At 37.3% G+C, this 16,720-nt stretch overlaps 2 protein-coding genes across 2 annotated transcripts in view; one reads left to right on the top strand and one right to left on the bottom strand.

Moving 5' to 3' along the window:
- Positions 1–7,516, bottom strand: part of cwc27 (CWC27 spliceosome associated cyclophilin) — a 60,284-nt gene extending 52,768 nt beyond the window's left edge. The window contains exons 1-10 of the mRNA XM_017725515.1: positions 7,299–7,516; positions 6,987–7,083; positions 6,201–6,313; positions 5,900–6,043; positions 5,174–5,272; positions 4,549–4,649; positions 4,265–4,334; positions 4,000–4,079; positions 3,771–3,807; positions 3,381–3,523 (exon numbers count right to left, since the gene is read on the bottom strand). Coding sequence (XP_017581004.1) covers positions 3,381–3,523; positions 3,771–3,807; positions 4,000–4,079; positions 4,265–4,334; positions 4,549–4,649; positions 5,174–5,272; positions 5,900–6,043; positions 6,201–6,313; positions 6,987–7,083; positions 7,299–7,340 — 926 coding nt within the window. The 5' untranslated portion in view covers positions 7,341–7,516. The remainder of the gene's footprint in view (positions 1–3,380; positions 3,524–3,770; positions 3,808–3,999; positions 4,080–4,264; positions 4,335–4,548; positions 4,650–5,173; positions 5,273–5,899; positions 6,044–6,200; positions 6,314–6,986; positions 7,084–7,298) is intronic.
- A 2,222-nt stretch (positions 7,517–9,738) lies between these two features.
- On the top strand, positions 9,739–15,849 carry srek1ip1 (SREK1-interacting protein 1). Its single transcript, XM_017725501.2, has 5 exons — positions 9,739–10,059; positions 11,762–11,809; positions 11,940–12,092; positions 13,623–13,698; positions 14,929–15,849. Exons 1-5 carry the CDS (start codon positions 10,047–10,049, stop codon positions 15,113–15,115), a joined length of 477 nt encoding a protein of 158 aa, XP_017580990.1. The 5' UTR covers positions 9,739–10,046; the 3' UTR covers positions 15,116–15,849.
- The last annotated feature ends 871 nt before the right edge of the window (positions 15,850–16,720 follow it).

Raw genomic sequence — 16,720 nt, 5'->3', positions numbered from 1 at the left:
TAATTTTACAATCAGTAGTGAATTACACATAACAGACCTCAAATTATAATACAAGTCATAATGAAAAAGCTTTATGCATAGACATAATAAATTAAACAATCTATAAGTATCTAACTTGGACTTTCTTGAATCAAGACCTTAATTAAGCCCCAAGTGTTCCTGAAAAAGTGTGCTACTAAAACGAATAAATTGATAAATAAATAAATAAATAAATAAATAAATAAATAAACCTTCTTTTCTTCCTGTGGAAAGCTATTTGGACATTTTACAAAGTCAAGAATAGACGGTGTGTCAGAACATACTGCAATGCCCAACTAGAATTTAAAACGATATTACAAAAGCCTATTCATAATTATGTTCTGCAAAAAAAGACAAAATTACACACTGCAGTCTTGCAGCAGCAGTGCTGGGGCTGCCAGGTTGGCAGGAGGGTGCTGTTTGCCCCTCTCTATGGCAGACTGATTTAAGTTAGATGCCAGGATTTCTCTTTCACCTTGCAGGACCTGGCCCAGCCCAGCTCGGCCTGGTGAAGTGAGCCTAGCACAGGCTCTGGCATGCACATTCGGAGCAGCTGGGCTGGAGTTGAAGTGACTGTCATTAGTGCTCATTAACACCTCTGAATGAGACATAGCAATGGGTGATCTTTGATCTATGGTAAACACCATCATCTATTCCCTATAGAGAGTGCACTGACCAGAGGCATAAAAACTTGCAGTGTAAACAAGCCCTAACAGAGTTCAGCTGCTTGAAGCGATTTATTTAGCTGAACCTGTCATTGAGAATGGAATGAGTTTGGTATTCTTTCACACTGCATCCCTGGGGGTTAAATAGAGGCTTTTGGAAGAAAACGTTCTTTTATACCGATCCATAAGCAGGCTCCCTTAAAAAGATGTTTTTGCTTTACCTCAGTGTGTTTGTTCCTTAACTCACTCACCAGTCATTCTGTTTTTACTTATATATCATGATATTGCAGAGATGATGGTGAGGAATGAAGTAAGAGACACTGCAAAGAGCCAACTGAAGCTCTTTATTTGGAAAAACATATGGGGCACAGGCTGCAATGAACCTGGAGCAACTGAACAACTAAACTGAGAGCTGAGGCGTCCTAATGCAGGTTCTTTTTACACAGAGCAGCAGAGGAGGCGCTGCGACAATATTGTTGCTGTGAGAGACTGGAAAAAATTTACGAAATATGCCATCATTATTATCAAGATTCATTAAAGTCGACCTGAACTCATTTTTACCTCGTTAGTACCTGGTCAAAACTCTTATTCTGCCATAATCATTTATGAAAATGAATTATTTTGTGTGCCTCTATAGCATATTCTGAGTTCTTACTATCACCTCACACTATTGGTCAGGGAAAAATAATATTGTTCCTTTGGCCATGAGGAAAAGCCAGAAATAGCCACTATATCTGCTCTAGCAAGTGCTCTTGTATTGAAGAAAGCACTGAATAACAGCCAGAACAGCAGGGAAGGTCACTTCAAGCCACACAAACTCTGGTAAACACACCATTTTTTTCACCACACACAAAATTCACAGTCTGACACAATAAAACACAGACAACACGAGGACATATCTAAAACTAACATGTTGGTGACGTGTAAAATGCAAAACTTGCTGCTGTGGAAACTGAGACAGAATCAGAAAGGACTCATTTACCCTTAAACAGTTTCTAAATATTTTGGGGAAAAAGGGTTCACATTTAAAAAGTGTGTGGGTGCACGAACCAGTAGTCAGTTTTTTACTGTTTGAGAGAGAAAGAGATATTGAGTAGTTTGATAAGCTGCCTGCGTTCGTTCTCTCTATAACAATCTGTAATGAAGATCTACAACACTGTTTCTCACTCAACTGTACATGAATAGGATGAGAAATAGATGTTGATGTGGTTCAGAACTTCAGCTTTCTTCCAGTTAGCCTAAGCTTTTTTTTGCACCACCATCGCTAGAAGCTAGTCTTAGTTCCGCAAGAACAGCCTATGTTTTACAAAGATTAATGTATGTTAATTAAAGGAAGACTCAAATGTTGTGTGTGTGAAGCTGTTAGCTTAAGCTACTATTCATTTACATCCTTGTAGCACCAGAAGCTGAAGTTATCTTAGGGAGAAGGTTAAACCACCAGAGGGGCTAACCACCAACTGACGCTGGATCGAGTCAAGGTTAGAGGATAAAGATTCAAATCTGAGTGAGTGAAATTAAGTGACAAAGACAGAATTTTTCTGATTATAAATGTTACAGTGGGAGCTTATTTCTGTATCTCTGCCTGTCTGTAACTCAGACAGAGATGGGCCGATCTTATAGTCGTGTATATTCATTGATCTTCAGATTTTTATGAAGACCCTGTTGGCATCTGGATCTAGTATCTGGATTGTATCCTGATAATATTTTAGCCATGTGCATTTACACTTGCAGTCAAATGTGCCTCCAGTTAGTTGGACTGAAATCCGATTGCTGGGTGGGACAGAATACGCAACTCCACTAATTATGCGACAACCAAATAAGGTTCGTTATCGTCCACTGGCACTTCAGTCTTGTTCTTCGGAAGCCATGTTCCCAGAGTTGTTTAGGTTATTGTTGAATATTGTACGTTTCCTGTAAGTCATCCACAGTTTGTTTTGCACCATAGTGTCTGTCCAGATATAATGCCAACACTCAAGACGCATGAAGTGACAGATGTAATCAGGATCAATGAGTGTTGAGGTGTAGAGATTTTGTGCAGCCCTCAGACAGCCCATAAAATAAGCCAAACACTACTGCCCCACCCTAATTGCTTTGTATGATTCCTGTACTTTGACACAGTCTTTAACTCTCCACAGAGAAAATATTAGCAGAGTGACAACTGATCAAGGGCAAGTGTTTGCATCTAATAGTCACAAAACTGCAACACTAAACACTCTATAACTACACGAATGGCCATTTCCTGCCTGACGTTACCTTATTAAGTCCGTTATGTTCATATTATGGCTAACACAGGAACAGAAACTACCAAAAAGTTCAGCCAACTGAACCGAAAGTTGTCCCAGTGCCGGAGTGACTGTTCATTACAATGCTGCCACCTGCAGTACACCGGGGGTATTACTGCTCCAAATAAAATACATGGCAACTAAGATCTCAACGTTTTCAAACAATGTATCGCATTGAAAATTGTTATATATATTTATATATGAGTGTCAACCAGCAGAAGAGAAATTTCATTTTTTTACCTGTGATATGACATTACAGCTCCACAAACAATGTTTTTGTCATTCACTTTGATGACTGAGCTTAATCATCAGCCGACATTTATACAAAAACATGGGGGCACTAAGCTTTCATCTGCAGAGCTAACTTATGAGAATCAAACCAGAGGGTGTGCTCACATTCAGAAGGCATTCTTACCTGCGACTGCTCTTCTTTTCTCTCGTCTCGCTAACCTCAGACATCTCTTCCTCCATCTTCTCTTTCTTCAGTTTCTTTGAGATACGTTCTCTCATTTCCTCTTTCATGAAATCATCATCATCATCATCATCTTGTTCCTCTCCCTGAACAGCACAAAGGTAAGCAAATATACAGTATGATGCATTAAAAAAATGGACAGGGCAGAAGATGTGTCATATAAGGCAAAACACTTATCCAAAACACACACTCTAAAATGGAACTGTTCAATATCATACAATTATTAAGTAATGTCAGTCATGTGTAAATTACAGTATTTCCACATGGACCCAGGGAAAGTTCTACAGCCTGGTACTTAAAATACATTTAAGACAAATATAATTAAGGACAAACCTCTGAAACATCCCCTTCTACACCATGGCTTGCTGAGCTGCAAAAAAAAAAAAAAAAATCAATAGAAATAGGTTTTTTTCCCCCACATTTACTGGCAAGTATGTGCTTAAACGATTTGTATCTATACTCCATCCTCACAAATTAAATATGGCTTTAAAAAGGTATCAATCCACCAATCTGCCTCTAGGAAACCAACCAGGAATTATTTTAGCAGCTGAGGTTTGATTACCTGTCAACAACAGGCACTGAGCTTAACTTGGGATCATCCTTTAAAAGGTCATGACTGCTTTTGCTTTTTCCTTTCAAGGTCTGTAACAGAGGAGAACATAGAGATTCTAATGTAAAACGAACAAAGTTAGCAATAATTAAATCATTGGACCATACAATTTACACCTAATGACAACAGGCACACTAAAGGACACAGCTGTTGATATGTTTTTTAAACAATATAATATTCCTTTTCCAACTGTATTTCTCACATTATTAAAGTCTACCTGGCTAACTTGATTGACCATCTCCTCCTCCTCTTCCGCCTCCTCACCAAATGACAGCAAGCTGAAATTTCTGATTAGAAAGAAAATGTATCACATGGTTAAACAATGTCAGACCAGCATACAACACATGAAGTGTTTTAGTAATGAAACACATTTTTCACATTATATACTTAAGATTAAGAACTAGAAAGCTAAAAGGTTTTCAGGTCATTTAACTTGAGACCAGCGCGTTTTCCACCATCAACATCCACAGTAAGTGTACTAAGGAAGACTGTATTTCTCACTTTGTTGCCTTGGACTGAGACTTTTTCCCCTCCTCTTTGGATTTCTCTTTTTTTGCTTTTATTTCTCGAGGCACAATGTCATCGAAGGGTGAATGTAAGACCTGTGAGAGAGAAATTGGGACACCTGCAAAATCTCAAAGTAATGGACAGTGAAAATACCACTATAACACTGCAAATGTTCTGGTGTCCCTGGTCAAATGACATGTTTTAATGTTTTCCTTATTGAAAATAAGTTGTTACACATCTGCTACAGAGAACACACATCTGCTCATTTCACTATTATGTGCACATTATCAACACATTGTTTAATTGCTGAATTTAACATATTTTAAAAAAACAAGCATAAAATGTGGCTTATGCAAAAGTTGTGGCACATTTTATATTTTATGCCTCATTTTTTACCAATATGACAACTGGAAACTGTCTAATAACAAATGTAAATTGTCTAATAAAAATGGCATATTTAAGTTTGTTACAAACTTAATACAAAATACTCTTTATTACAGAAATATAATATTACAAGTATTAACTTGATTTTACTTCAAATCAATAAAACGTATCTTTTGACTGGGGTGTTTAAACTTTTGCATCTAACTGCATAATCCCTAAGAAAACCTGCTCATACCTCTGTAGATCGGATTTTGTGTGGATTCAGTGGCCGCTCATTACTGTCACATTCCACCTCTGCTAACCTTAACATGTTATACACGGTGTCACCTGTGACCTGGAACCAAGAGTACAACAGATATAAGATGAAAAATAACTTATTTATGCAGCAATTAGGACTGATAAACATGCAGTGACAGAATAAATTCGATACCGTACAATATTGTGCTTTTTGGTTTAAAAAATAATACCATTACACACCTGCATCAAAGACATTGTATGGTATCGAATTTATTCTGTCACTGCATACAGCCATTTTATAGATTAATTATTAACATTTGAACACATATTATGTTCATGTATTATGTTCATCAAAAGTTTAAATGAGATAAATAAAACGTAAAAGAATCATACTGTGGCTCAGGTATTGTGATAAAATCATATTGTGGTGCCTACTGTGATTCCCAGTCCTACTGACAACCACACATAAAAAATAATTAAATACATCACGTCACATTTTTCAAAAGGTATTTACCAAAAGCACATGACCAAAACAAATTAACTCAATCGGGGTGGGCAATAAGGCCTTATGTTAGTGTTATGTCATAAAAAGGTTGATTTACGTCAATTACAGAGTGTCTGTAAACAACAACCAATGAACAGTATGAGTTAGAAATTCAATTTTAATTACTGCAAAAAGAATGCTTTAATGCTTTTAAAATCCAAAGACAAGAAGAAAAATCACCTTTCCAAAAATTGTGTGCTTGTTATTGAGTTCATCGGCCCGCCCCAGCGTGAAGAAAAACTGGCTTCCATTATCGTGTGGTCCTGCGTTTGCCATGGCCACCAAACCTCTCCGGTTGAAGCGTAACCTGGAGTGAAACTCATCCTGCACCATGAGAACAAAACACAGCACTGAAACATAAATCATGTGAAACAACACAATATCAAAACACCAGCTATTTATTCATTTGGTTTCACAAAAGCAACCAAATCGTGATGCAGCTCCTCAAGCAATTCAGGCAGGTCAGAGCAAAATGTCTTACCTTGAAAGGTCGGCCGTAGACGGACTCTCCTCCAGCTCCAGTGCCAGTGGGATCACCCCCCTGAACAATGAATTCTGGCACCACACGGTGGAATATTGTACCATTGTAGTAACCTAGCACAAAAGTAAACATCAACTGTATTTTAGTTTGTTAAAAAGTGTACTAACAGTCATAGTTATACTACAAGAGAAATGTGTGTAGACACCATCTAATTTTCAACTGCAATGCCTATCTAGCACTGCTAACAGTGTGGCTGAATGCAATCAAATCCTCACAGCAATGTTCCTACATCTACACTCTGAAAAAGGGGGTTCTTCAACGTTTCTATAAAGCATCAAAAAAGGTTCTTATATTGTTACAAACGACATCGCAAGAAGAAGTCTTAGCAGAATGCTTGATGGAGCGATATAGAACCATCTACAGCACATTCTCCATCATTATGAAAATGTCACCAACAATCCATTTAAGCATGCAAATGCTTTGAGTGTTCAAGGTTCTATTTAGAACCACTGTCTTATGAAGGAACCCCTAAAGGACTATCTTTTTTAAGAGTGTGCAGTATTCCCAGAAGCGTAGTGGCTGTTACTGCAGCAAAGGTGAAACAAACTCCCTAATAATGCCCTTGATTTCAGAAGAATGGGCAGGTTTACCAACCTGTGGACATGTAGTGTATGTTTGGTTTCATTCGCTAAGTATTATTAATAAAGTACCCCAAACTGCATCTATATTTACCCCAAACCACCCTACACTTATAACTTGTTTGTAAAGGGGATTGTGCGGGTCTACCTTCCATGCATAGCTGGATGAAGTTCCTGGAGGCCTTGGGAGCTTCTTTGGACCACAGTTCTACATCAATATCACCACCAGTGGTCTTAATCAAAACCTTGGAAGAGATTAAGAACAGAAATCATTTAGAAGGACATAAATCGTTTTAAACGACGTCAAGCATTAATATCACCGTCAGTAAGAAAAACTATAATAAATGCAGTGCTATGAACTAATGTCTAATTTAGGCAAAGTTCAGTGAAAAGAGACTGTGCTCTTTTATTTAGCTCGCTAGGTTAACTCAGCTACGTTAGCTCACAGGCTACTACGCACCTTGCCATTTGTTGGTGGCTCTTGGATGTATATGTTGCTCATGTTACTTTATGATATTTCTCCCAGACTGAGACACAGCGAAAGCAAAAGAAAGCAGAAATAATTCCACAGAGAAAATGTTTATCACGGTAACGGAGGCTCTCCACCGCCGCCAGCTTAGACCTCTTCTTCTTTCATATGTTCGTTGCTGAGTGAGCGCTGTGTAGCGCTTTGCTACCACCTACAGTACAGAGGGCAACATTACAGCGTCTATTTTGGCCCAATATAGATGAACTTCAGGGGTCACGATGTGACGCTCTCTATGCACTGGTCAATATGCGCAGGGTTAGGCTGTGACGGAATACAAGCCTTGGAAATATATATTCAGAATTCAGAAATGAAGTACAGTATCTGCATTCAGATACATAAAGGAAATATTCAAAATGCAGTTTAAATTTACAGTTTTAGAAGAACATTTTAGAATATTTCCCATTAAACAGAGTACATAAATACCTAAAAAAAGAGGACGTCTTTATAAACACTAACTTTTCTGAGTAGACTGATAAATCGATGTGATCAGTTATTAATCTGTGTTACTGAGCTCTGCTAAAGCCTGAGTAGACTGACAAATCAATGTGATGATCAGTTATTAATCACAGTGTTACTGAGCTCTGCTAAAGCCTGAGTAGACTGACAAATCAATGTGATGATCAGTTATTAACCTCAGTGTTACTGAGCTCTGCTAAAGCCTGAGCAGACTGATAAATCAATGTGATGATCAGTTATTAATCACAGTGTTACTGAGCTTTGCTAAAGCCTGAGTAGACTGATAAATCAATGTGATGATCAGTTATTAATCACAGTGTTACTGATCTCTGCTAAAGCCTGAGTAGACTGACAAATCATTGTGATCAGTTATTAATCTCAATTTTTAATCTCAAGATACAGCTAAAAATGACTTAAACTGGGCATAGAAGTGCCTCCATTTTTCAGGTTGAAAATTGCCCAGTTCAACCACAAGTATAAAAACAGTTGAACAACATCTTGTCCTCGTGTTACTGTGTGACTCACGAATATGTATTGTTCTGTCTTCACTAAAATAACTTGTGTAAAGTGTTCATGAACTATTAAGTTGATACATGTGGTTGTGGAAACATTGGTTAAGTGTTTTTCTAATACAGTTTTGCACATCGGTCCAAAACATTCTTGTGTAAAAAAAGTGATGAAACAAGACAACAGAACTACTGACAGCGTTAGCCTCCATGACGTCAGACCAACGTGTGAAACCTAGTTTTCAAACTTCAAATCATTTTGGAGCATTTTGATTCATTTTGCTTGAACGATTCGAACAATTCAGACGGGGCTTCATTAAATATGCAATATGCTCCTGGTAGGGTCTCCAAGGGCGAACAGGTCTGGAGTGAACACCCAGACTAATGCGATCCAAAACCCCACCATGCACAACACACACAGAAAATCGTGTACCCTGCCCAGGACAGGGTCACTGGGACCTACCCTTGGACTGGCAGACCGGGGTGGTGGTCCCAATTTTTAAAAAGGGAGTGCCAACTATTGGGGTATCACACTGCTCAGCCTATGGGGGCAGTCTATGCCAAAGTGCTGGAAAGGAGACTCCGGCCGATAGTTGATACTCAGATTGAGCAGGAACAATGCGGATTCCATCCTGGCCGTGGAACAATGGACCAGCTTTTCACCCTCTCACAGATTGTTGAGGGGACATGGGAGTTTGCCAACCCAGTCTACATGTGTTTTGTGGACTTGGAGAAGGCTTATGACCGTGTTCCTTGAAATATCTTGTGGGAGGTCCTCTGGGTGTATGGGGTGCTGGGGCTACTACTCCGGGCCATTCGATCTCTGTACTCCCGGAGTGAGAGCTGTGTTCGTATACTCGGCATTAAGTCAGATTCTTTCAGTGTTAGCATTGGACCCCGCCAAGGTTGTGCCCTGTCTCCACTCCTGTTTGTGATATCCATGTACAGAGTGACATGGTGTAGCTGGGGCCAGGAGGACATTATGTGTGGGGGCCGGAGGGTGGCATCTCTGCTATTTGCAGGTGATGTTGTTCTTTTGGCTGAATCACATAGATGCCGGTTTTAGACATAATTTAAAATGATGTAGATATCACATAGATCACATAGATGCTGATTTTAGACGTGATTTAAAATGATGTAGATATTGTGACCCCAGGTTCCCACTGCCACTGTAAAGAAAATCCGTGTTGTTCTTTATATTGTAATCATTTAATTATTTCGTTACATTTTGGGGGGAAATGGTGGAATTCCCCTTTAAATAAAACGTTTCGGACATCAGTTCGTATCAAACCCTTCTGAATGACTTTGTTTATACTTCATGATTTTATTTTTCGAAATGTTTGAAAAATCGGTGGAGTTCCCCTGTAAGGGTGCCCAGGCTCCGCCCATCGGCTTCCTCTCCGCAGCTCCGTCATCGGCTCGTATCACTGCTACCGTCTCACTCGCGCGGATGTTCAGAAAATGTTTAGTTAGAAATGGGGTTTAAAACAATTTCTTTACTTATCACACTAAAAAATAAATATTGATAACATACATACATTTAACCAAACATCCCACGCGCTTTCATTCTTCAATTAAATACCAGACATCACCGGAATGTTTCCCATCGGACTCTTTTAAGAGACGGACTAAGCCAGCAGCTACGAGGTGTGAGTGAGTGTTGTTTTTGTAGAGATTTGGGGAGATTTTCTCGCGGAAAGCTCCAGGATTGGCTGGAATGGCTCTGCCAGGTATGTATGATTTATAGAACTATGTTTCAGAACTATAGGTCAGAATTCTGGGTGTCCGCGAATGTTCTAGAGCGTCCAGGTCGTTCGAAAAAGTTCTAGAACATCCACAGCAGCAGCGCCGATCACAACAAGCAAGTGTTGCGCATATTTATTACTAATGATATTTAACAGTATAACGGCAGAATGAAGATTTCTGAAGCAGCATTCCTTCAATTGTCCTTTAAATGGCCCCAGAAGCGGCTTCATTACTCGAAGCTGATAATAGGAGCCGTGATTGTTAAAGATATGCATGATGTGCATGTTCAGTACTATTTAAACATGATGTTCAAAACAGTTAAAAACAGACGAATTCCCATGAGCACAGACCCGTGAGTTCCATATAGAGTACGATGTGCATGCTTAAATGGTTCTTCAGACTGTTGGAGAATGTGTTGTCTTTTTTATTTTTTTTGTTTGTTTTGAAAATGCTTCTATATAACACAGAAAAGCTTCTGCTATTGGTATGATGTCAAGCTTGCAACACTAGAAGAACCCTCTTTGGTGTTATATAGAACAATTTTCGAAAGGGTTTCATACAGAATCATACATAATACATTCCTTATCATCTGAGGAATAATTTAAGCATGCAAATTGTTCAATGTAGAAGTCATGGTTCTAAGTAGAACCATCCTTTTTTACTAAGGAACATTTGAAGAAGCATTTTTTAAGAGCGTAGGGGATTTTGTTGTAGCATCAAATGGTTGCTGTTTCTTGTCAGCTGAGTGGAGAACAGCAAGCTAGATATCTGATTCAAATATTTCAAATAGATTCTCTGCTACTTCTGCTCATTTGTCATGTTTTCAGTAATAAACAAAAGAATTCATATTCATCCCAAAAGAATTCCTTTTCATCCCTAAATCATACAAGCCTTAAATAATTCCACTGATCTGCATTTAGTCATTAAGATGTAAACAGATTCGTTCAGAGTGTTTTAATGTGAAGTAGGTAATTGCAGAGAACTTTACCAGCTTTACAGATTTCTTTACAGTGGTGCTGATGGGAACCAGGGGTCGTGCTCTCAACAGAACAAAACCAAAACTACCAGTTAACCTACATGCATCTTTTGAGTTTTTAAATGTAGTGCTGATGATTTTCTTTCAGTGCTATTGTGCCTTATAGCACCCTGCATATACCGTCTGCCATGAACAGATATAAAGAAAACCTTGAGGTATTCAACCCTGTGTAACATCTCACGTAATAGCTTTCTGTGAGGGAGCTTTTAGAGACTTTAAACTCTTCAGATGTTTGGTTTCTGTCACCACCACTGTGGACTATTCTGACACGGCAAGTTTCTCTAGAACGGAGCATCTCACATCAAACCATTCTAAATATTTTTATTACATTTTGACCATTTCATTACACTTGAATTTTAAAAATGGCAGAATTTCCCTTTAACAAGTTTCTAATGATTTAAAAGCATGTTGTTTGTTTCTAAAGCAATAAAGGCAGTTTCTAACGTAAACATGACACTGTTGTGAGTTGTGTTACATGGTAGCATATTAAATTACCTCAGAGGCTTGAGATTTACAGCTACTATGTATAGCAAATATATATACACATATACCTTTATACATAATATCACAGTAGGTTGCTTAAAGGTGGAAGTATTTCTCAATAATATGATGCCTTCTAAATGTTCACAAGATAATTATTCTTCTAACAGGTGTAAACAAGGATAACATTCGAGCTGGATGCAAAAGATGTGGCTATCGTAAGTATTCAACATTGAATGTTTATTTTTTGTTATGCTGCTAATCTGTCAAACTTTGCATCAGTCAGATCCGTGTAATGTTCTTTCACTTACTTAATTGAGTTAAAATAAATTTGTGTGCCTTCAACAGCGGGTCATCTTACATTTGAGTGTCGAAACTTTGTGCGGGTGGACCCGAGGAAGGATATTGTTCTCGACGTGAGCAGCACAAGCAGCGAAGAGAGCGAAGAAGAACAGGAAGCTGTCAGTAAGGAGAAGATCTTTGGGAGCAGCCATTCTAAAGGTTTGTCATTTGATTTTAAGTGTAGAAAAATACATTATTGCAGTTTAAAGTCATATCCAAAAGTTTAAACACCTCCTGTCTAATAACGTGGTTGATTTTCTAAGTGAACACATCTTTTAGTGCACATTTATTTGTTGAGTTTAATATGTTGGAAAAATAACACACAAAATATAAATTGTGTCAAAGGTTTTTACTTGGGCCACATTTTATACTTTTCCTTTCCTCCCCAACATGTTTAATTCAGAACATAAACAATAAGTGTGCAGTAAAATGTGCTGAAGTGTGTTCTCTGTAAAGGATATGGTAGCTTCGAAAATCAACAAAAGCATGTAATGTGACAGGAGCACCCAAACATTTAACAAGTGTTTGGATTTGAAATAAACAGCAAATAAGAAGTAAATTATTTCTCGACTGTTAAAAAAGTGAGGACTATGTATAAAAGGGTTATAATTCCTACACAGAAAGAATTATGATACAAGAACTGATAGCCTGTACTTTTAATTTCAAGGTCCCTGCTTTATTTAAAACTCTTTTTGTTCTGGGATATAGTCAGAAACAGTGTTTTGTTCAAAACATTTCAGTACTGATGCTTTGAATTTCATGAATGATGCGTTTTAAAAATTCTTTCTTATAAATACAGCTAAAATATTAAGTATTAACGTATTTTTTATCAATAATAAAGAAGTGTTATTGTTTTTTTCAAAAAGAAAATTACATAAGAAGTAGAGCTGGATAGTATGACGTTTTTGCTATTCTGGTGATAAATTACGTTGCTATATGTCACAATATGAACATACCATGGACATTGTCACTGAGCACTGAACAGCTGCTTGTTTGATTATGAAGAGAGGAAATTAGCCCTGGTTAAGTGGATTTAGATTAATGCAGGAAGTGAAATGTTTATTACAAATCATTGTATTCATAGTTGTCCATAGTAGTTTTTAAAAGTGCAGCTGTTGATGCTTTTTTATCAGTTCAACCTCATCCAACCTCAGGAAAAAATAAATATCGAGGCATATCTTGTATTATGAAAAATTCTTGAGACTTCTGTTTTTGCCATTTCGCACAGCTGTAATGACACACATACTTTTTTGTACATATTGTAAGTTGGTATCTATGACTGAGTACCCAAAAGACACTGACTGGAACAACGATGGGTACAGTGAATGAAATAGAGGTCTGGTGAATAGAAGTAAATAGAAGTTCTGGTGGTATTTCATGAAAGTAAGTCAGTGTTGGATGAGAACAGTTCATTGTTCATGCTGTGAAAATGCTGTGAACTAGTAGCTGCCATGTCAGATAAGGCATCAAGTCTGAAACACTTGATAAAAAATGGAATTTATCTCTGCTGAGAAAACTGCATGAAGAGCAGCCCTAACGTTACTCCATCTCCACAGTAGAAATGCACAACAACCACAGACAAAAGTCTTGTCTGTGAGGTACTTGGTACTATACGTTTCTTGTCTTTGCACAGTACGAGCAGCCACTTCACCCACCGAGTTTAATCTGAGTTTGACGCTCCTTTTGCAGGTTCCCACGAGGATTCAAAAAAGGAGAAACATAAAAAGAGAAGAAAAGAAAAAGCCCATCGAAAAGCAAAAAAGAGGTACCATTGAAATAATTGAAAACAAGCCTGTATATACAGCTGTGTGCACAAGTTTTTTTTTTTTTTAAGTATAAATAACAATTACTATTTATTTGCTAAATTTAGCATATTGTGGCATGTACAAAGGGTGTATAGACAAACAAATGGCATGATTCATGTTAGAAACTTTTCCAATATGTTAAATTCAGCAAATATGTATGTATATTTATTTGTTGTATGCTAATGTACAAATGTATTTCAAGCTACTACAATAAAAAATCCTCTTTGAGAGGAATGTCTGTTTATGAATATTTACAAAGGGGTTTGTACTCGTTTTTAGCTTCTTTTTGTTTTATTGATAATGGTGTAGCTGCTTGAGTTATGGCCTGATGCCCTCAACCACTTGCAGCTTTCACTGATAAGCTACTATTATTATTATTATTGTTGTTATTATTATTATTATTATTATTATTATTATTATTATATCCTGAGCCAGAACAACATTTCAAAAACCAGTTTTCTGTGCATGCCAGTTGGTTTTGTTTTGTATTATTGAGTATTCTGAAAGGGATGAAGGTTTTACTAAAGTACAAAACAGAGAAAGACTTAATATTTTTGCCACGTTGATCACTCCAGCTTTAATAAAGTGGGATCTTTCTCACTGTTTCCAAAAAAATTGAAATTAATAACATGAGCACTAACTTTATTGAGTTTTATAGCTCATTTTGGCTCATTTATAATAGGACAGATCCGTGTCAACATTACAGAAACTCAGAAACTATATGAGAACAGTAAGGAATAAAATATACAGTCTCAAACATTCTGACGTTAAACAGCACTTATGCATTTTTCAGTACTTATGAATCCATAGATTTTTCCCTTTTTTCCCTCCAAAACGCACAGTTTGTGTGGGCACTAAGTTGACATTGTTGATGCTGCTGACATTAGAAGTAAGGCAGAGTGTAGCTGTTAATGGTCAAAATGGATAACCTTTTATCTTAAGTGGTCTGCTGGAGTGTCCTTGACTCCTGTAGCCATGTAACTATTTTTATGATTTTAGGACTTTTTAAAGTAAAGTACTTGTTGTTTTATTTTTTTGCATTTTACTGCTTCAGATAAACAGCTTTCCACTGCACCCCTTTTAAATACAGTTTTCTCAGTTGTCTAAGACTATTGCTCAGTACTATACACATATACAAGTATGTTTTTTCACACAGATTTGGTTATTCATTTGTTCTTTACTTTATTCAGGTCTTATTCATCCAGTGATGATGATGACGAGGAGGAGAGCAGGAAAAAGAAAAAGCATAAGAGCCATAAGAAGAAAGACAAAAAGGAGAAGAAAGAAAAGGAGAAACACCACATAAAAAAGCGTAAGAAGAAACACACTCAGTCCTCCTCATCAGACAGCTCCAGCGGATCTTCAGACACAGACTGAAAAACAGGACCACATTCAGCATCTTTTCTGAAGCATGCAGAACAGGCATATGGATCGTTGCGAGCTGAAGAAACTCAAAGGAGCAAGGCGTGTGTGAATATATTACTGTTAGAGCAGTGCGTTTTTCCCCTGTGATAAGTAGCCGTGTTCTTGTAAACAGTTTCTTTTTATCGGTGCTGGTTGGAAAATGATCTTTTCTCACTGTATTTTTTTTTCATGCTGTATGATTTTTGTACAGGAATTAAATGAAAAAAAACACATGGCTGTTACATTTATGCAGCGTATACGAACTTAATTTTCTGTCTTTTTAATAAGAGCAACAGCTTATTAGGTAAGCCTGGTGGTTGTTGAGGTATTGGGGGTCAAAGCATCATAGGTGCGTGGAACGCAAGTGCTTCTGCTAGGAATTCTCTTCTTTTTCTGCTAAAAGTGACTTGGGAGAAGACCCCATATGGCTTTGAAACACCAAAACTGGAGGGAAGGTGTAGTAAAGGTTGCCTATGCAAGATGTGCACATAATTTTGGACTCAACATGTTCACAGGAGTTTGGAGGATAAGAATTATCAAAGAAAATTGGATATTTATAAACAGTATGGCTGCCAGGTGTCCACATAGGCAATCTCTAATAGCTGATCAAATTTGACCCCAATTAGCCATTAGGTGGTGCTATTCAACAAGAACAAGTCTTACTAATGTCATCTTGGAAAAGAATAAATTACATCACATCATGCTCACTGAGACTGATTTTTTTTTCAGATACAAGTCTTTTAAAATTCTTTGTTTTTTGCAAAAGTATGAGAAATTAGCTTTTTTTGAACAAGTCTGTGGAATTCAATCAAAATTTCTCAAATTTGGTCTTAAAATGATCTGTGAAGTCTTTTATTTTTATAATTTTATATATATAAATAAAAAGTAACATTGATGCACAGAATGACAGTTAGACCTCAGTCACGTTGTTCACCTTTTTCTAACATAAGTGCCTATGAATCCAAAATTTGGATGTATACCTCTCTCCTGCTTTTCAAGCACACAAAACTGACTGGCCTAAAGAGGGTGATACAGCAGTGTTCTATGATTTGGCTCATACTTCCTAAACCTAACTTCCTAAGTGACAGGTTTCAGTCCTCATGGGCCAAAATACTGTAGACGTCATCGCACTGCCTCATTAAACACTCCTGATTCAGCTCATCAACTAATTCGCAAGGCCTTCACGAACTGAATTCAGAGCATTAAATGAGGGTAAACACAAATCTCAACAGCACTTTGGCCCTTAAGGAACCCAGTTTGACATGCCTGTCCCACACTGAGAGGGTTCAGCTGTAATTCTTGTTGCTAGTGATTTCTTGAGTCATAATAAAGCAATATTCATTAATATGCAAATTGGCTTTCCTGGAAAAATTGAGACATTTTGTTTGTTTATTTTGTTGTTTTTTTAATAAACATTTTCTGCGAACTTGTCCTACATTTTCACCTTATCCTCATGAAATGCGCATCAAATTATCTGCAAGATCTCGAATCTAAATAATTAATTTAAAAATGAACATTTTTAAACAATATTTCTGCCATGTGTCAAAATCCTTCTGGGTGGAGCTTAATTTACAAAAA

The sequence above is a fragment of the Pygocentrus nattereri genome, chromosome 18 (assembly GCF_015220715.1).
Source record: "Pygocentrus nattereri isolate fPygNat1 chromosome 18, fPygNat1.pri, whole genome shotgun sequence".
NCBI classification, from domain to species: domain Eukaryota; kingdom Metazoa; phylum Chordata; class Actinopteri; order Characiformes; family Serrasalmidae; genus Pygocentrus; species Pygocentrus nattereri.
This window is presented reverse-complemented; position numbering and strand designations above follow the sequence as displayed.